Here is a 14,448-nt window from a genome sequence, read left to right as displayed (position 1 = left end):
CGTTTAGGTCACTGTACAGCGTAGCTTTTCTAAGGCTCTCAGCCCAAGACACCTTCAAGAGGGCTCTTCACAAGCGCCAAACTCAGCAGGATAGGCTGTAACCAGTCCTGGTAATTACAGCTCCCGCTGCCACCCCCACCCTGTTCTGCTCCCAGCAAGTCTCCTTCCTCCACCCCAAGGTGTGCAACGTACACTATCATTACACCAACCGCTGCTTCTCTTTACCGAGCACCCCGCCCTGACCGGCAGCCAGCGATTGCCTCACCAGCCTTGGAAAGCTCAGCTGGCATATGACAGGATCCGCTCCCCGCTGCAGAACTTCATGAGGCAGCCCCATGCCAAATGAAGCAAACAAAGTGCGCTGCGGAGAGGAGCCTGAGAGGCAGTTAGAAATGTTTAGAGGCAGAGCAGACAGACCGAGACAGGGATGAGCAGAGGGGTTGGTCTGATATTAAATGAAAAAAGACAGGTCCCCAGCGAGCATGTCCAGGAAAAGCACACAACTTGTGCACCACAGTCCACTGGGGCAGCCAAGAAACACTGCCCAGGTAATGCCCAGCGCAGGCAGACACACCCCTCGCCCCGATGAGACATTTACAAGCTATCCTGAGGGGAGCACCGGCTGCAGAAAAGGCTTTGTTAATCCCATCCCTACACTGAAGCGTACCCCAGGTGCTGCTTTCACGTGTGTTTCCTGGGGAATATTAACCAGGATGCTAGAAAGAAAGACAGACAGAAAAAGAAAGTCTAAGCTTTATTTCAGAAAATCACTGGACTCAGTATTGGATCATTTGCAACGGACCAGGTACAAGCAATTCCCTGTAATCAGCCTCTGTCAAAGATATTTGACTGATGGAAAACAAAGCCAGGCCAATCACTAATCTTCCCCCACATTGCTGGGCACCATCGCCCTGTGCACCTCCCTCACCCCACCCCAAGCCTGGCATTCACAGAATACATCTACATGGGGATTCATCTTCCTCCTGGAACAGAGGCCTGTATTATCCAGCTTCCTCGATTCTCCACATGACAACATCCCCAGCAACCCTTGCGCCAGCACCTGCTTTGCTAAGAGGGCCCTAAATGGCTGTAAGGGGAATTGCCCAGTTCAGGTTAAACCGGCACCACATTGTAGTCACAAGGTAATTTATTACAGCACTAGGTTCAATGGTTTAACCTCCGGCAGGACCCAGCAACTCTGAGGCTCCTTTCAAGTGAAAGCTCCGAAGAACCTAGTTGCCCGGAGAAGGGCAGTAATGATTTACTGAAGGTCTCTTACAATCCATGTGTTATTCTCCTTCCACATTCTTTACTTGTTGCTTTGTCTCTTTAACCCACTCTCCCTCCACCTCCCTTTAAAGCCCCTCCCCCCCCCACCTTGCTCTCAGACAGGTGGGACTTGAAAATTGAAGGCCCTGGCATGTATAACAGACACAGAACATCTCAATAACATTTCAGCCTCGCTAGTTTAACTCTACTCAGAAAGGTGGGTGGAGAGAGCAGAGCGACCCTAAAAGTTGCAGCCGAACAGCTGTGGGCAACGAATGACGCGATCCCAACAGACACGCTGCTTTTTGAGGAAGTTACTCGATTCTTCTTAAGCAACCCGAGTTGCTCAAATCAGTGTTGGCACCGTGATTTGCCAGCCATCCTGATTGCTGCTTTCAGGGACTTAAGCTGCTGCCTTGTTCCTAGAGAATGGTTCGTTGCTGAGGGACTCATCATTCCCTTTGCCACAATGCACTGCTTAGAGTGAAACCTTCCCTCACTTCCAATAAGCAACCCGCTTGCCATATCCCCCAGGATTTCCAATCCAATTTTGTCCAGTCTTTACTCAAGACCCACTTCACCCTTCCTCCTCCCCCCAAGTTCTCATGGGTAGCTGCTTACGACGGACTTCGCTGTAACCCGCCAAAGCCAACAGGAAAGACCATGTTCGATGACCTCACTGCAGTCAGACACACCTGCTCCAGTTTGTAAATCTTTCGGCACTCAAAGCCTGGGAATGCAAGTCGTGGCTCAGGTGCTCTGGTATGCAGCTCCGGCTGAGCTCAGAGGTGGGGTGTGTGAATCCCAACCCTATTGCCTCACAACACATTCAGAGGCACTAATCAGCCGGAGCAGAATTGAGACGCACAGCAGATTAGCTTGCAGACCTGGGAGAAAGAGTTTGAAAATGGGGTTGCACCTAAGGGATGGAGCACGTCATCTTTCGGCAGGTGCCAAAGGAAAAATGAGGGACAAGCTTCAGAGGACCAGTCATGCATGGACAGAGGGGATTTTACTGGGGCTGCCAAGGAGCATTATATTAACCCCAGCAACCAGAAAGTTGCTTACTGCATCGAGTATATATATTTTTTGGCTGCAATTTCCTCCCCTAATCCTGCACTCCTGTCCCTGGCCCATGCTTGCCTGCGCTCTATGACACAGCAGCTTGCGCTCATGTTGGCAGGGGAACACTGCCCCATACCAGGAACCCAGCTGGGCGGCAGCAGAGACCCACTCAGGTGCATGCCGCCACTCACCAGGGTAATCAGATACCCTCATGACCCTGTAGAGAGAATCCAAAAACCTTCTCAGAACAGGGGAGGCCACCAAAGCTTTCACAACACTGGGGGTGCAACAGGGCTAATGCCTCTTTCCAAAGAGCCCTGTTCATGAAACCCACTGGGATTCCTCCGGACAAAAATTATGCCGGCCATAGTAAGTGGAACTGGTTTAACAGAGTCCCATCCCTCTTCCTTTTAACACCATTGTTCTCACACTGACCTCTGTTAAGGCCAGCACTGGTGCCTGCTCAGATTTTGCAGTGTGCCAATGTTTACGGCAAAACTGGGATGAGCCTCCTTAAACTGCATCCCACACAGAGAAGAGAGGTCTCAGAGTTCTACTCCATGTGCTCCTGAGACGGCTGCGGATGGAAACTGAAATCTCCTGCTGCAGCCACAAGCTGGAGTTATCCATTTTAGATATTTATACAGCACCTATCACTGTGGTATCAAAACAATCGAGTTATAAGCACTTGCAGGAGTCAACAAAGAGATTCTTTTCATGCTCGCCTCTTAAGAGAGGCTGGAGTGATTTCTTCATCATGTTGGCTTGTCTTGGTATCTCCAGGGCAGCCTAAACAGAGCTGACCAAATGTGACTAGCTTGTGAGGAGAATGGTCAGAAACTAGCAGATTTGAGGCATCAAAGATCATCCCACACTTCAGGGTAGTGTGGAGAAGAGGAAAGGCCCAGATGAGAAGTCACACACACATACCCCTTTTTAGGTGGTGTAGCACTGTGACAAAACTCAACAGGACAAGCCATTTCTAAACACTTTGGTTGCCAGCAATCTATTAAATCAGCCATTGAAGAGAGATCAAAGATTTTCTGAATCACCTACTGGCAACGCACCTTCCACTCCCAGCATGAGTCATGCCACGTCTATCTGCCTCAGAATCTAAACCTGCTGTCTGAGCAAAGGGAGGCAAACAGGTTCACCATGACCACTGTGAAGGCACCTGATACGAAGACCGAACACACAGACATGACGTGAGTCAGTGGGTCTCAGTCCAGCTTCTAGAGGACACACTAACCACCTCAACTGGCAGCAATCGGACTGAACAGGTCCTGGAGAGTGGACACTGCTTTGGCCCCCTCAAGGTGATCTCTGCAGATCAGGGTTGAGACACCTGGATGAGGCAATGTGAAAGTAACCAACTCCCACTACTGCCCAGAATTGTACCAGTTCTGTGGCTAAAGCCAGACCTGCAGGCTTTAGGGCTGATAATCTGGCACTTTTCACCAGGCCTAAATATATTTTCTCTCTCACACACACACACACATACTCACACACAGTAAAAAGAGCAATAGGAGAAACTGTGTCTAGAGACATCAGAACTCAGAGGACGTGATCCCCCCTTAGACAGGTGGTCATTATCCTGGGAAGGCAGCAGGAACCTGGGTAGGCAAGGCAGGGTGGATCCCCGTCACGAGAACAAACCACAACAGTTATTGCCTTGCCCAAAACAAACAAGAGTAAAACAGCGTCTTCCATAGACACCTCAAGTTCCATCCTGAGTAAAAATAAAAGCCGCACATAGGCTCACACCCCAGCACAAGTTGCTGTGACCCCTCATTCAAACAGCCTGGGCAACACAGCCATACCAGGGTCACACAAAATCTCAAAGCCACTGCATCCTTCTGAAGTCCCTCAGTCCGCTGCCCCTCCATGCTGGAACATAGTCACTCGCGTAATTCTGGGCTGCAGGCGGATACCAAGGCCAACAGGAGGGGTGGATTTAAAGGAAGGGGCTAGACAATTTTGTGACCCACGCACAGCATTGCACAACTGTCTGCTCTACCTAAGGAGATAGGTCTTTCTCTGGAGCACCAGGCAGTGCTTGCTACTGGGGGACAGGGTACTGGACTCGAGGAGGCAAGGTCTGATCTGTTATAGCAAATCCCATACCACGGTTACTGTCGGGAAAGCATGGCTGACCCTACACCTATTGGGGTAGGGGCATGCAATACAGCTGCTGCAACTGTTCCTGCAGGAGGAGAGGCGCATTCAAAACAGGGTCTCAATACACCTACTAAGGTGGGGGAAGGGGGAGAGATTTCAGCTCAGTCTTCAACACTCAGCAGCTGGGAAAACCACCACTCCCCATCCAGGAGAGGGGAGCCATTGCCACATGGCCAGCCCACTCCTGCAGGCTCCAAAGAATACTCACAACCAAGACAGTCCTTTCATCACCAGGAAGGGACTGTGTTGATCTTTGCAGGACAAAATAATCACTACTACAGCTATTCCAGAGTCAGAAGACGAGCTGCCCTCCCCCTAGTCCAGACTGGAGGAGCTGAGTGACCCATCCACCTCTGCAGAGAGGCATCAAAATCCAAATGCCCTGGTCCTGCAGTGTCAAGGCAAGACCCCAGCACAGGGTTCTCTCTCTCATAGCTGATTTATGGGTGTCAAGAGGAAGAGAGGGCCACCTACAGAGTAGGGCAGCAGCCCATTGGAAAGAACGCTCGAGCACCAGGAGAGAGGTAGGCTTAGGCTAAGGGCCTTAGGCATTGCTCAGTGTCTATAAAACATATGTATTGCTCCTCCAGTATCAGCCAGCACAATCCCTTCCCCAGGGAGGCAGTACCGGGCACTGCATCCCCTAATGTTGAAGGGTCCTTACTGGAACAATCTGCCTCCCCTTGGAGGGATCCCCATGTCAAAGGGGGACTGCCACTGCCCGACAAAGCAGCCAGGGAGGAGGGAGGTTAGGCGACTGAGGTGACCATGTCATCACCTCTCATACCAGTCCAAACAGCTGTAATTAAAGCATCAACGCACCGCGGGCAAAGATCAGCCTCACTGACCTTCCTAGCAGAGGGCATTCCAGAGCTCCTTCCAGTCGATGGCAGAGCAGTTCTTGGTGCTACAGAGCCGCCCGGGGTAACTGGGAGCAATGCAAGTGAAAAACCAATGTACGCCTGCCACAGAACAGAGACCACACAGCATCGAATAAACCATAGAAAGAAATGGCCTCCCTGGGAACAGAGGGCTAGGAACCTCCAAATGCTAATCCTGACTCCAACACAGATTCATTCTGTGGGCCTTGGGCAAGTCACTTGCCCCGTCTGCCTCAGTTTCCCCATCTGTAAAGTGGGGCTAATGATCGTTACCGCCAAGGTACGATTTAGTGGAGATTAATTAGCTAATATTTAAAATGCTTGGAACAGGAAAAGCACCGTATACATGCTAATGACGTTTAATGCTGTGTGGTACAAGGTATGCAATAATATGAATCATGACTCTGGGCCAACCTGGGACTGTAACTAACGGTTTTGCATTTGCAGCACTTTTCTTCACAATGCAACACTTCTCTTCATTTCTTCAAACATCTAACTGAGAGTTAAGCACGGGAACAGGTGACCGAGGGAGGTTGTGGAATCTCTGTCCCTGAAGGTTGTTAAGCATGGGTTTACTCCTAAGGGTATTCTATGCCAAAAAAATAAAAAATTCTGTGCCAAAATATCAAAAAATTCTGCGCACAATATCGTAAAATTCTGCACGTTTTATTTGTCAATAAATAAATGCAGAGGCTCCAGCGTGGCAGTGCATAACCGTGGGAGATCACCCTGCAGCCTACCCATCTTGGGGACATGGACTCAGTGGTGAGGCTGCACCTGACCCTGACTCTGCATAAGGTCTGGGCCTGCCCCAGAAACACCCTGGGCCCCTCTGTGCCAGGTGCATCAGGTGTGGGACAGGCAGGCTCAACCAAACCGGATCCAAGTGTGGAGGGGATCAGTGAGTGGGGATCCAGGTGTGGGACAATCTGGGTGCAGGCAGTTCAGTGGGGAGCCTCGGTGTGGGGGGATCTGGATGCCCAGAGGGTCGTTGTGGGGTTTCCAGTTGCAGGGGCACTGGGACTCTTCAGGGGCTTCCAAGTGAAAGCTGTCGGGGGTCAGTAGAGGGGCCTGGGCGAGGGAGTCTCAGCAGGGGGGTCTGGATGCTGGGTGAGTGGGGCTAGGTGGGGTGCAGCTAATTGGGGTCAGTGGCATGGGGGTCTGGATGTGGGGGGTCAGGATGGTGCAAGGCTCATCAGAGTGGGGGGTTGAGTGCAGGGAGCTCAATGTGGGGTGGTCTGGGTGCAAGGGTAGGGGTCCGGAGGTAGGGGGTCTGGGCACAGGGGACTCCAGATGCAGGGGTTGAAGTTCAATGGGGTGGGGTTTGGGTATGAAGGGCAAGGGGGTTCTGGGTATATGGGGTGATGTCTGGGTATGGGAGATCTGGATGCACGGGGGTTGGGCGGATGGGGGCACAGCTGAGGAGCGATGAGGGTTGGAAGCAGAGGATGATGCTGAGCTTCATGCAACTGGGGGAGGTTTCTGGGAGTGGGACTGACACAGACCCAGCCACTCCTTTCCGAGGGAAGAGGAAGTCCCATCCTCTCCTGCTTCCAGGATCAGCTGCTAATCCCAGGGTAGGAGCCACTGTCTGGGATGTCCCCAGCCCTACAGTGATTTACCTCTCCACCAGCTGCCTGAAACTATGTACCTGTGCAGCTAGGGAGTGGTGCGTGACTGCTCTTGCAAATTACCTGTCAGAAAGTCATTTTTCTGCAGGGAAGCAAAGAAATCTGCAGGGGACATGAATTCTGCACACATGCAGTGGTGCAGAATTCCCCCAGGAGTATGGGTTAGACATCTGTTAGAGGTGGTCTAGGTATACCTAATCTTGTCTCAGTGTGAGGATAATGGACTATAGGAACTCTTGAGATCCCTTCCAACCTTACATTTCTATGATACCAAAATGTTATCATGGAATCCAAGTCCCATCTCCTCCTTCCAACATGACTCTGATTTTGAATCAGAACACAGAACCCACTCTGCTCTGCACTCGTACATTTGTGTGGCATTACCTCGAATAGCTCATTGCTGGCTGGTCTCCGCAGACACTGCCTAGCACACGTGCATAATATTTTATTATTCATCAGCAGAAAGTTGGCCAAAACTTCCCTTTTCTCTGGAAACTACCTCTCTGGTTTTCTATGCCACTTCAGAGTCATGGCATCAGCATCCAAAGGGAGTAACTCAGGGACAAAGAGCTACCTAACTACTACATCTCTCAATGCCTTGGCTCAGGGGTGTGACACGTGGAGCTCTGTAAAGCCGCTCAGAGCTGCTTTCATCATTATCACGGACACATGGCCTGCAGAAGCTATACTGCCCAGCATGTGGTGCTCCATCTTGATGTGGGTAGCCAAGCAATGAGACAAAGGCGGCTGAAATCTGCCCCACTCTGTGCATATTAGGTGTGGTCCTGGGGCTCCTGAGAAATCGCCCATGCAGCTCTCAGTTGGACAACGTATTGGCACCTCTGGGTTAGGCAAGTCACACACCCCTCAGTATCCTGTGGACTTTTAACTGGTGTGAGTCTAGGGGCTTTTGTTCTCAATTATGGCCACCCTGGGCTATTCCTCAGGTGGCCGAGACCTTTGGGACCATTCTAGTAGAGAGTGACTGGCTGCAAAAGTGCAGCTCTGAATTCAGAGCCCTGGGATGCCAGCACACAAGAGGACTAAGGCAATGGGAACAGCTTGGTACCATACGCAACACAGCAGGGTGGAACTTGGGCCTTGTCATTATCTGCCAGTCATTTCCCCTTCTTAACACTCCCACCCGTCATGCTGCAGGCTAACCACCCTTGCCGATTAGTCATCAGAATGCCTTCAGTTCACACCTCCGCTCAGTCAAACATTTCCCCCACTACTGTATGGACATCACCACCCACGGCAGACCAGGAATCAAACAGAAGCAGGTTAAAGCGGTGCAGGCCACTGACCCAGCATGGCTTTGACTCGACTGACTCGACACGCAGTGCAAATCACGTTACCTTCCATCAGCCGTGCTCACAGACTAACGCCTTGTCGTGTAAACTAGATTTTTAGCCACTGGTACAAACCCCTAGCGAAAAAGTATTGCATGCTGGAGTAGCATAGTTACGAGGGAAGCAAAAACCCAGTGCCAACAATGTCTAGATCTGTCCATCTGAGCTCTTTTCATCAGTCTACAATGAAAGGCATGAAAAGTAACAGATCACAGAAACTGCACTCTGATGGACCCAAACTACCCAGATAAAGGCAAGGTTTGTAAATGGGACGAAAGCACCTGAAACGTCCGTCCCAGGGAAGGTACACGCACATAGGGACCCTTTGTACTCCAGATCTCACTGCACCCAGACCTGCCCAGTCTTGCTCCTTGAATGGAAGGTGCCATGGTTGAGACTAATTTTAATAGCAGTTTTTAAAGTACCTCACTGTTATTATGAAAGATTTCTCTGAATGATTCAACCGGGCATTTACATTCTCACGCAGGCTGTCAACTTGAACAATGTCAGGTGTCCTTCCTCCCTGCCCTCCAAAGAGAAGGATCACTGCCACTGAACCATGGGGTCAATTGCACCCAGACAAAACGAAAGCCCAGAGGGGTCAGAGCCTGTTCATTGACTCTGTGGAACTATAATCTCATCAGCTGCTCCACCCTGCAGGCCAGATGACACACAACAACCTCAAATATGCTCTAGAATCGTCCACTCTCAAACATTCATGTTCTCAATTCACATTTCATCGAAAATTCTCCACTGGAGGAAGGGGCTAGTGGAAAACTGGTTCTGGACAGGAGAAGCTGAATTGTTTATCACAAAATGGGAGGGGGGGGGGGAATGAATGGAAAGAAGTGAGAGAACAGGTCCTATGACTCTCCAGTGAGAATGTAACATTCTCTTGCCCAGCCCCCACAGCCAAGCAATGAATGCCATGCTGAAAAAAGGCCATTTTACAGTTTAAACATTAATTTCCCTTCATTGAGCAGGCATCGTAAACAGGTTTATTCCCGCATGGAATCGGTCACTTTCTACACTGACAATTCCTGCCGAGGTAGCTATTGGCTTTCATTAGCCAGCAAGCAAACCACACTAGCCTACATGGGGCTTTCATCTTTGCCAGGAAAGTTTCAAATGTCCACTAAATAGAGCAATTTACAGTTTGAGCATGAAAGCTAACTAATGGGGTGGGGGTGAGCAATTGCCCATCCCTGGATTATCAACCTTCACTAGGAGGTCTGAGTCAGACTAGAGCAGGCAAAGGTAGCCTTGTGATTTTACTTTCCTTTTGCAATATAATAGTCTGTACAAAGTGGTATGGATTTATTCAACTTAAAGTCAAGACTCTGTGGTTCTAGTCCCAGATCTGCCACTGGCTCTCTGCAACACTGAACAAGTTATCTGGGCCTCAGTTTCTCTACCTAACAAGCAGTTTACTGCATTTACCTCACTGCGGTTACAGGGGTTAACTAATGAATACGTGCAATGCACTGAAATCTTCAGATTCCATTATTAGACACCTTTCTGGGAGGATACTCCCAGACGCTGTACAAGGCTTTTATTCCCAGAGCCCTGTTAAGCATAGACACTGGAGCTGTGTTTTCCTCACCTCTGGAATTTCTGAATGGCACCCCTTGAATCAGAGGACTGGAGAATCAATTATATCCCAGTCTCAGCATGCAAAGAGGAAACGGAAGCATATGCTGTTAGTGCCTGGCTCCTTTGGACAGGACAGTCCCCGTTTCAAGAGACTTGGCTGCGAAACTTACAAAACAGAAACACTGTGATAGGAGCCCTGTGGGGCAGAAATCTGGGCTCACAGACAAGTCTATCTCTGCGGGGAAAAATAAAAACGCGCACAACAAGGAGGCCGACGATGTACATCAAAACTGCACACTCACTGCCTGTGCCATACACCCCCAGCAGCTGCCTAAAAGATACAGGCAACGGCTTCAGAAATCCAGGGCCCTCACGTCAGCATCCACACACTCACTAGTGACTGCGTGGGGAGGGAGAACCACCCTCCTTTTAAAGAGCCCTTAAACGAAGCTACCTCAGTGACAGCCCCTCTGGGTGGGAAGTAATTTAGGGTTACCGGTGCCACCCCCTCTGGCTAAGCAGAGCATCTTTGCTGGGACTATCCAAGAGTTTATCTCTGATAAACAAACTGACCAAGCCACACAAAGTGAGACCCTGTTTATAACAGTCACCCATAAAGTGTTTATGGCTTTAGATTCCCACAGACAAGCCTCTGGCTGGCTTTGCGCCATCACCACCTCCCAGGAGATGCTCGTGGGAGGTGTGCGAGCCTACAAGAGAAAGGCAGATCGCAAGGGGCCAGCGTCCACCCCCGATGATGCGACTGTGTGCGCAGGGCTGAATAATAAAAGGAGAGACAGCTCCAGCCAGGGGAGCTGCCCCCCAATGCTCATTACTCCAGTGAGATACGGGGGAGGGGGGAGACAAACAAGCCGTCCAGGCTAGAGTCCCTGTAGGAGGCAGGGGCCGAGCTGGGGGCTCCATCCTCCTCCTCCTCTTCCTCCTCCCCCAACCCAGCCTTTGCCCCGCTGATCTTCCCAGCTGGGACAGGGCCCGGGGCAAGGGGCAGGCTGAGCAGCCGGCGGAAACTGCTACATGGAGCCGCGTCCCCGCAGCGGCGCGCCTGAGCCTGCGGGAGCGGCCGGCCAAGGCTGCGGCAGGCCGGGGCTCCCTCCCCACCCCACCCCACCCCACCGGGCCCGCCCCGGGCTCCGGGGCCCGGGCTCAGGCCACTCGCCCGCTGTTTCCCCCAGCCCCGGCTCTCTGGCCCCCGCTACCTTTGTACCGCTCCAGCACATCCTCGTACGCCTGCACGAACTCCTTCTCCTGGCTGCGGTTGGCCGGCAGCAGCCCGGGCACGTAGCCGGCCATGGCGCTCCCCTGCCGGGCCTCGGCGGCGGGCTGGCTGCGGGCAGGCTCCGTCCCGCTCTCGGCCCGGCTCCGCGCGCTGCAGCGGCCAGGGCCGGTGTCCGCCGCTCGCGTTTCCGCCGCGCCTCTTCCCTCCGCCCGGCCGGCGGCGGCGGCTCCTCCCGCTGTCAGCCGCGGCTCGGCCCCAGCCCCCGGCCCACCCCCGCCGGGCCCGGCCGGCCCGGCCCAGCCGAGCGGCGGCGCCACCTGGCGGCCGGCCGGGGACGTGCGGGGGGCAAGGCCGGGCCAGGGGCAGGAGGGGGCGGCGGAGCTGGGGGTCGGGGGCTGCCCAGGAGATGGGAGCTGGGGGTGCTGCTGATGCTGTGCCCACGGGCCGGGGAAGGACACCAGAGCCGGATCAGAACCCGGCAGCGGAGAGAGGCGCCAGATCCGGATCACACCCGGGGGAGGAGAGAAGCACCAGATCCGGATCAGAACCCGGGAGAGGAGAGAGGCGCCAGATCCGGATCAGAACCCGGGGGAGGAGAGAAGCACCAGATCCGGATCAGAACCCGGGGGAGGAGAGAGGCGCCAGATCCGGATCAGAACCCGGGAGAGGAGAGAGGCGCCAGATCCGGATCAGAACCCGGCAGCGGAGAGAGGCGCCAGATCCGGATCAGAACCCGGGAGAGGAGAGAGGCGCCAGATCCGGATCAGAACCCGGGAGAGGAGAGAAGCGCCAGATCCGGATCAGAACCCGGGAGAGGAGAGAGGCGCCAGATCCGGATCAGAACCCGGGAGAGGAGAGAGGCGCCAGATCCGGATCAAAACCCGGGAGAGGAGAGAGGCGCCAGATCCGGATCAGAACCCGGGAGAGGAGAGAAGCGCCAGATCCGGATCAGAACCCGGAAGAGGAGAGAGGCGCCAGATCCGGATCAGAACCCGGAAGAGGAGAGAGGCGCCAGATCCGGATCAGAACCCGGGAGAGGAGAGAGGCGCCAGATCCGGATCAGAACCCGGGAGAGGAGAGAAGCACCAGATCCGGATCAGAACCCGGAAGAGGAGAGAGGCGCCAGATCCAGATCACACCTGGGGGAGGAGAGAAGCACCAGATCCGGATCAGAACCCGGGAGAGGAGAGAGGCACCAGATCCGGATCAGAACCCGGGAGAGGAGAGAGGCGCCAGATCCGGATCAGAACCCGGGAGAGGAGAGGTACCAGAGCCTGGGAGTTGCAGGTCCAAAACAGTGGGGCCTTGAAAAAGAGAGTGAAGGGGATCGGACCGATGGGAGAGAGAAAGGGATCGGAACCTGAACCTACCGGGACTCTACTTCTGGAATCAGAAATGGAGATGGAAAAGAACTGGACTGAGATCCAGCCCTTGTCACAAGGGTAAGTACTGGAACTAAGCCCGAACATACAGCACAGACCAGAACCACAGAAGGAACTGCAGCAATATAAAAACAAGAAAAGAACAGAACACACCCTAGATTGACAAGCACTTTGAGTATCCAGACTCAGTGGAGAGTTAAGGAAAAAATATTTTAGAGGCCTGGACCATAACAAAATGCAGAAATGGAGAGAAGGGGTAAGGAGAAAAGAACAGACTCTGGATCAGGGTCAAAACCTGTGAATTTGGCTTGAGAAACAGGAGTACTTTAAAGATAGCCTGGCTGAAATCTGAAGGTCAGCAGCTGGGACAGAAAAAAGAGCAGGACCCTAAAGTCATATTGGGGCAGAGTTTCTGTCTGCTAAAAATCCCCAGAGGAACTTGGGTTCAGATTAGCAATTTTCCATTTCCCTACACTTCTTATATAGGCTCAGTCCTGCAGTCAGATCCATGTAGGTAGAGCCTTGTGCCTTGGCACAATTCATCCATGCAGATCAGAGAGCCTATAAAGACATAAACATGCTTAACTTTACATTCTGTAGGTGAAACTTTGGCTTCATTGCAGTCAATGGCAAGTGGGGCGGGGGGCATGGATCAGTGTTCACATTGCACTCCCCATCAGTACCCAGCCCAAGCCAGGGAAGCTAATGATCCAACCAGCGGACCAAATTCGATGTGAATCCTGGTCATGTGCCACTTGAAGCACATTGCGCATATGCTAAGAAGAATGGCAAAAGCCACACTGACAGCAACAGAACCAGAATTTCACCCTGACAATACTCCCATTGACTTCACTGGAATTACTCACTGGTCAAGCTCCTTGGGGTGAGGACCTTCTGACCTATGTGTTTTGTACAGTGCTGGCCACATTTTCAGGGCTTAAAAATAAATAATACCTGCACCAATGCTGTAGTAATTTTCCATGAAATTATTCTGCCCCTGTTTGTTTAAAATTTACTTTCAGGATTATGGAGCCACCTGCATTAAACAGAAACATGATGATTCTGGTGATATTTTGCACCCCAGGTCTAACTAGCTGGGAACTGGATTGGCTGGCTATATGAATACTTGGAGCAGCTTGCTATTGGATAAGTATGCTGAAAAAAAGGATGTATAAAAGCCTGTGTAACTTCCTGCTCTGTTGTGCAGGATTTGAGATTTTATTCTCCCTGTACCTTTTTGCAGCTGCAAATAAACTTTTCTGCTTCTCCACCCCGTTGTGATTATTGGGTGTAGCACACCGGGTAACGAACCACTCAAGCTGTTGTTCAGCCTCTCGGCACTGGGTGCCAGCAACAGAAACATGATGATTCTGGTGATATTTTGCACCCCAGGTCTGTGGATGATTCAAGTGACATTTTAACCTTGACAGAACAGGGAATTTGAAGCCAGTTTTCAGAGTAGCAGCCGTGTTCGTCTGTATTCGCAAAAAGAAAAGAAGTACTAGAGACTAACCAATTTATTTGAGCGTAAGCTTTTGTGAGCTCACTTCATCGGATGCATTCCGTGGAAAATACAGTGAGGAGATTTACCAGTTTTGCAGGTATATGCAAATTAAGCTAATAATGGCACATTAGCAGGCGTGAATGCCTAAACATTAGCACACTGTTCCTGCAACAAACTGGGATTCAGGCTTCCATTCCCTAGCTCAGTGCTTCTCTGCAAACTTCAACAAGAGGCCACCAGTTTTGGTTATCACCACAATTTGGTGATAACCAAACTGAGATAACTTGGCTCTAACTTTCAAGAGTGCTAAGCACCCAAACATTCATCTGAAGTCAATGGGAGATGTTGGTGTTCAG

At 51.8% G+C, this 14,448-nt stretch overlaps 1 protein-coding gene across 2 annotated transcripts in view; it reads right to left on the bottom strand.

Annotated features, from left to right (window-relative positions):
• MACF1 (microtubule actin crosslinking factor 1) overlaps positions 1-14,448 on the bottom strand; it is a gene marked incomplete at its 5' end in the record, with an annotated part of 251,969 nt that overhangs the window by 223,345 nt on the left and 14,176 nt on the right. Inside the window, one exon of one of the 2 annotated variants that reach the window (XM_084652582.1) lies at positions 11,187-11,388. The exons of the other annotated variant lie outside the window; for it this stretch is intronic. Within the exon in view, the coding sequence (XP_084508708.1) occupies positions 11,187-11,280 (94 nt within the window). Of the gene's footprint in view, positions 1-11,186; positions 11,389-14,448 lie in introns of those variants that run through there. 2 annotated transcript variants of the gene reach the window in all.

This window comes from Lepidochelys olivacea, assembly GCF_965140295.1.
Source record: "Lepidochelys olivacea isolate rLepOli2 genome assembly, chromosome: 19".
NCBI lineage: Eukaryota > Metazoa > Chordata > Testudines > Cheloniidae > Lepidochelys > Lepidochelys olivacea.
This window is presented reverse-complemented; position numbering and strand designations above follow the sequence as displayed.